This window comes from Pongo pygmaeus, chromosome 1 (genome assembly GCF_028885625.2).
Source record: "Pongo pygmaeus isolate AG05252 chromosome 1, NHGRI_mPonPyg2-v2.0_pri, whole genome shotgun sequence".
NCBI lineage: Eukaryota > Metazoa > Chordata > Mammalia > Primates > Hominidae > Pongo > Pongo pygmaeus.
The window spans coordinates 90,832,895-90,839,498 of NC_072373.2; the positions used below are offsets into that span (position 1 = coordinate 90,832,895).

At 38.8% G+C, this 6,604-nt stretch overlaps 1 protein-coding gene across 1 annotated transcript; it reads right to left on the bottom strand.

Annotated features, from left to right (window-relative positions):
* Window positions 1-1,931: 1,931 nt before the first annotated feature.
* LOC129016720 (olfactory receptor 10J1-like) lies at window positions 1,932-2,846 on the bottom strand. Its single transcript, XM_054456360.1, has one exon. The coding sequence runs from the start codon at window positions 2,844-2,846 to the stop codon at window positions 1,932-1,934; it is 915 nt and encodes a 304-aa protein (XP_054312335.1).
* Between the last annotated feature and the right edge of the window lie 3,758 nt (window positions 2,847-6,604).

The following is a 6,604-nucleotide window of genomic DNA, read 5'->3' on the forward strand; positions in this document are numbered from 1 at the left end:
AGGGTAATTTCATTTTGGATTCTCTTGGATTTCACCATAAATTTCCTCAAAAATGTAGTTGAATCTTTGTAAGACTAAACCATAAGGGGCTATTTGATAAATTAAGATATTTGAACATAGCCCTAACTTTTGAAATTAACATAAAGGAGAATGTGTCCTTTGAAAAACTCATCACTTGGTATAAATAAGACACTAAACAGCAGGTGTAACTGTCCACCTAGGTAAGACTTCACCCAGTTACAACATCACACACTACCCATTGCATGCTTTCAGCCATTAAGACATCATGGGAAATGTTCATTGTGGTCATTTATATCAATATGTGTTTGGAGGTTGTGATGTGAAGGAGTGGAAGGAGTGCTTTTGTTTCTTTGTGGGTATCTCATCAGAGGGTTCATAAAAATAGAGGTGTTCAGGTTATTTCAAAGTGAGCCAGAGAACACTCTCATGAGTGGGCAGTGAGGGCATCAGCAAAGAGATTTTCATTACCAACAAGCTGTATTAAGGCATAAGAATAAAATGGGAAACCATCAGTCACTAGGTATTGCTGGATTGTGCGCTATGTAGATGTGGATGACAGACTGTAGGGAAAGGAGTTGCTGGAAGTGGAGATGACTGGTGAAGCATGGTGTATTAGTTCACATCCTAGAGGATTTTAAATGGTAGGATTGATGGTTTGATGAGTCTTTTTCTTTTGTTGAATTACTGAGTTACTAGATGGCTACATTTTCCTTACCCGTTTAATCCTCCCAATCCTCTCATTCCATTAATCCATGCTCTAGATTCCCTGTTTGACTCTCATCCACTAGTTGCTTCTTTCTGTTCTGCAAGGATTTCTAAAGGCAAATTTTAATTTCTTTACCTTGGGTTTAGACACTCACTCACAATATCACCAACAACCTTTGTATATTCTCATAAAATAAATGCCAATATTATTACTTGGTGCTACCTCTTTTACTCTATCACCAAGGGGTTTTAGTTACTTTCCAAAAATATTTCTAAAACAGGATCCTGAAAACTTAAATATCCATTTTCTCATATGGTCAATTTGGAACTTATATTAAAAAGACCTAGATTTCAAGGGCTGCTGAATTTTATAGATTGCTATTATCTCTGATACTCATTTTATTTATAGTGTCTAGTCGATTTAAAAAATCTTAAATTTCCCATAAAGAAATTAATTCAATTAGGTGTTAAATCTACTTAGCGCTAAATGGGTAAGGGGAAACACCACATCCAAAAAACAGTGTTATAGAATATATTTAAAACTTGAACCGGCCAGGCGCGCTGGCTCATGCCTGTAATCCCAGCACTTTGGGAGGCCGAGGCAGGCGGATCACGAGGTCAGGAGATCCAGACCATCCTGGCTAATATGGTGAAACCCTGTCTCTACTAAAAATAAAAAAAAATTAGCCAGGCATGGTGGTGGGCACCTGTAGTCCCAGCTACTTGGGAGGCCAAGGCAGGAGAATAGCGTGAACCCGGGAGGCAGAGCTTGCAGTGAGCTGAGATCACACCACTGCACTTCAGCCTGGGCAACAGAGCAAGACTCTGTCTCAAAAAAAAAAAAAAACTTGAACCTTGCCCTAGAGCAGCCTCCCCTCATTAACTCTGTCTGCTCTCCTGATTTCATTCTGTCCCAGGCTGCCCACACAACCCCTCTACTTTCCAACACCACTGAGTTCTTTCTTCTGCATTTGTACCCTATAAAATCCCTGTTCTCTTATGACATGGAGGCCTGCTGTGCTTTGGAGAACCTTCCCCCTTCTCAAGTGGCTGAATCCTTTTGTTTTATCTTCCTCTCGCCCAACCACTGCTTGATAGGCTTGAAATTTTTAACTCTATTGACCGTGCACACTGTTCCACTGTTTCTTCTCTAGAAAATCTTCTAAGACACTATTTGAAATGGGCCTATTCTGTTAGGAGAATTTTTAACCTATCGCTCTGCACAGAGCGTCTTTGACCTCTTTGTTCCTCAGAGTATACACCACAGGGTTCAGTAGAGGGGTAATGACAGTGTAGGTCACTGAGATCAGCTGATCCTGATCTCTGGTGTTCTCTGACTTGGGCTTGAAGTAAGCAATGGAGGCACAGCCATAGTGGACAATAACCACAGTAATATGAGAAGCACAGGTGGCAAAGGCCTTTTTCCTGCCCTCGGCAGAGGCAATCTTGAGGATGGTAGAAACGATGAGGATGTAGGAGATGAAAACCAAGCCCATGGGAATCAGGATCACCAGCACACTGATGATCATAGTCAGGATTTCATTGGCTGTGGTGTCAATGCAGGAGAGCTTCATCACAGGTCGGATGTCACAGAAGTGGGGCACCTTTGGAATACAGAAAGGCAGCCTGAATACAGCTGACACCTGTGTCATCGCTACAATTAGGCCAATGCTGCAGGCCCCCCACACCAGCTGCATACACACTGTCTTGCTCATGACGACTGAGTACCTCAAGGGGTTGCAGATGGCCACATAGCGGTCATACGCCATTGCTGTGAGCAGGAAGCAGTTGTTGATAGCCAAAGTAATGAAGAAAAACATCTGAGTGGCACAACCTACCAAGGAAATGGGCTGACTCAGGCCTATGAGGTTAAACAGCATTCTTGGTATAATGACAAGGGTGTAGACAGTTTCTGAACCTGAGAGCATGCTGAGGAAGAAGTACATGGGGGCGTGGAGGTGACGATCAATACTAATGATACTCACAATGATAACATTGCCTGCCAGGGTGAATATGTACAATGTAAGAAACACAACAAAGAGGGTGAGCTTGTGCTCACGGAAGCTGGAGAAACCTTGAAAAATAAACACATTCACCAAAGAGTGATTCTCTTTCTTCATTAAATCACACATGATATCTGAGAAAGAAAAAAATAATGTAAGGAACCTAGATGGATGATTTCTGTCAAATAATAGGCTGGGAAAAATCCTGTGATTAATACACCTTAGGTCTCTGCTTTTTTACATTCATATTTATTTCTTTTAGGAGTAGAGAATGGAGAAACGTTCTTTCCTCATTCAGAAGAAAGTACATGGCTTTTAAAGTCGAACGTTGTAAACTAATTTCCTAGTTCTTGCATATGCTAACTTATCTTGGGCAAGGACTTATCATTTATAAGACCAGTTTTCTCACCTTTATGGATGTAGTGGTGATAACATCATAGAATTGTTGATGGAAAAATTGTATACTAATTATAATACTTATATTTGATTTTTAAAAACAACTTGAATAAATGCGAGTTCAGTGATGTCATGCAGAACTCCAGGCTCCATAGCTACCTGATAATTTTTGAGCTTCTAAAGTTTGAATAGAGCCTGTGTTACTGTAAATTCCACACTGCATTTTCATTCCATTATTTTGGCTCTGATGATATTGCTTCTCTCAACTCTGTTCTACACTCCTCTTCCCTAGACACCACTCATTTTTCAAAGCCAAATAAAACCCAGGTCCTTTAGAAAATCTTTTTCTCCTCATTGGAACCTAGGAGGTGGAGGTAGCAGTGAGCCAAGTTCGCAACACTGCACTCAAGCCTGGGCAACAGAGCGAGACTCCATCTCAAAAAAAAAAAAAAATTTTTCTCCTTACTCTCTCTCTCTCTCTGGGGCCTATATGTCTCATGTCTCCGCACATGTAGGTGGCATAGAACTGTTTATTGTTTTTTTATTTTTATATTGTAAGCCCCTTACAGTGAAATTGTGATTACAAAATATTTTTGCATACATTATTTAATCTTATTACCATCCAATGGAGCAGAGAGGACAAAGATGAACTGTTTCTCTCTAGATGCAAAAACTGAAGAACAGCTCTGGTTAGGCAATTATTTTTGGACAGACAGATGTCAAAGGACTAAACCAAGACTAGAATTCATATCTTTTGATCCTATGTCCATTGTTTCTTCCACTACACAAAACTGCATTATAAAACTGTCCCCTCTATAGCTAACAGGGACCATGTATTCCCACTTGTTATGACTCCAGGTTGGCCACTGCACTATAGGGGACAAATATCTGCTGGTAGAATCATTATGAGTCATTGCTCCTTCACACAAATTGTCCATTAGAAAGTAGAATACCAGAGCATTACAATGATATTTTCTTCAAAGAGAAGACATAAATGTTTTTAATCTTTGACTTTTTATGATGTCTAGGTCTGTGATAGCAACAAACAACTAAATAATTGGGCTAAATTTTAACACTGGAATTATAACACTAGAAGAAAGTATGACATTATTAACAAGTAATTGAAAAATACACTGGTAATAAAACTTTTCTAGTAGCCTTTACCTTATCAGTAATCACTATATAATAACATAATAGGTTCATTGTAAAAAAGATAAATTTAGAAATATAATGATGGAATTGCTTCAAAAGTACAACCTGTTGGAAGTAAAGCAAATGAATCCACATCAGAAAATGATTTAGTATTGGGTGAATTTCAAAGGTAAGCTTCTTTAGTGCTTTTAAAATTAAATTCAATTTATCTATTTTTCAGAAATATACCCCTTTTCATAAGAAAATCTACAAAGAATATTTATAAGAAATTGGTGCATGGTTGTGCTTCAACTCCTTAGTGCATGATATGAAAGAAAATCAGATGAGGTTGCAAAAAATAAATTTTGTGTTAGACATCAGAGACCATTTCTTGACAGGAAAAGTTGTTTGTGATGTGTGCAGCATGGTAAGTAACTGTAAACATTATGCAGCTTTCTAAACTGTGTCTCTGTGGACTATGGATTGTCTGAAGATAAGAATATAGACAAGAGAGCATGCATAGCTGATAAGTGGCAGAGCCACATTCCTTATTATCATGCTAATCAAGGCACTCTTTAATCCTGAGAAATTTTAGTTCCTTAAGATTAACAGGAGATCCTTGAAAGTAATAAATCAAGGAAAACCCAAATATTCATAGACATCAGGATTCTTTCCGGCTTAATATAGTTTGCCCTTTAACAATGATTTAAAAAAACTTCATGCACATATTTTATTCCTTATAAGGCTCCCTCTGCTAACCATTGAAGTCTGTTTCCAAATCACTTACTTCTCTTTCTGCAAATCTGTGGCTCAACCGAAAAATTGAGGTAGAGGTCAGAGATGTGACCCCTTGATCACAAGTATTCACAAATCAAGATCATGAAGAAAAGGCATCTGAATGTAGGCCTTCCATCTGCCATAGGACCAGTCTAGGGATGGAGGTCGAAGGAAAGTTACAGGGTGCTCTTTGGATACTGGATATTTCCTCCAGCTTGAGGAGGATCTTTTGATACCAAAGAAAGGCTCTCTGATGAGCAGCTTTCAAGGTTTCAAGGTTTCTCAGTGTCACTCACTGAGCACTCTTGAGAGTCGCCCTGTGACTAAGAGGAAGCAGACAGCCAGTACCAGGGGACCTCGTTATGTGTGTGGCACATTTACCAGATGATACGGACTTGTGCTTTGGGACACTTGAGGCAGTTTTTACTGCAAGTAGAAACAGCAGTGGCTTATTTGTCATGTTTTATTTTTTAAATAAATGTTCTATTTTTATACAGTTGAGCCTTGGAAAACCATGGTTACGAAGCCCAAGCGAGCTTTAGCTAAGCGCACTGTCTTGGATTCCAGGAAACCCTGCAGCTTTTTCTATCGTTAAAAACCTTGTTTAATATTATAAGCTGTGCTTTTTTTTCTGTTCTCTGAACTAAAAAAAAACTCAATTTTGGCCAGTTTTTGTCCTGTAGGACTCAGAAATGGAAGATCAAAACTCATTAGACAATAGAAACCTCTCTAGAAGGCCAGGAGGCCACTTTAGAGCTCCAAAAACATGAACCAGGAGCTCATCCCAAGGGACCATCAGGCAAACAGTTAAATACACTGGGTTTCATGAGTCCAATCTGGGGTTATCCTCCCACTGGTTTTCCTGCCACAACTCTTGGCACTTTATTCTATTTTTTTAAATTTTATGTCTATCTCATCACGAATTCTGCCAATTCTCCTCCAAGTTAATTTTTCTGTACTTGGCCAAAAATAAGGTACCTGCATTAATATCTTAATAAACTTGAAAAATGCTCCTTATACTGATTTTTTTCATTTGTATTTTGTATTTCCTATTTGTCATAACTTAAAAGAAATAATTTTTAGGGACAAAGTCTTGCTCTGTTGCCCAGGCTGGAGTGCAGTGGAGCAATCATAGCTCACTGCAGTCTCAACCTCCTGGGCTCAAGCTATCCTCCTGTCTTGGCCTTCTGAGTAGCTAGGACTACAGGTGTGTGCCACCATACTCAGCTAATCTAAAAGAAAATTAGAAAGGGGGTCTCATTATACCGCACAGTCTGGTCTCAAATTCCTGGCCTCAAGTGATTCTTCTGCTTCAGCCTCTCACAGCACTGGGATTACAGGCATGAGACACCACACTCAGCCTGTGGTAACTTTTGGATCTAAAAAATTATAAAATCAAAAACTTTATAGCAAATATAAGAATGTTAATAACATTTGCTTTTATTCCGATTAGTTCATAGACATAAGAAAATATTGGCCAAACTGGAGAAAACTCCAATATTTGTAATTAAATTATCATTGATAAAGTTAACATCCCAACTTTTTTCCTTATTGTTTGCAGCTGAGTAGTA

Bases quoted from the DNA above. Each gene is read 5' to 3' on its own strand.
- LOC129016720 (XM_054456360.1), bottom strand. From the start codon at position 2,846: ATGAAGAAAGAGAATCACTCTTTGGTGAATGTGTTTATTTTTCAAGGT.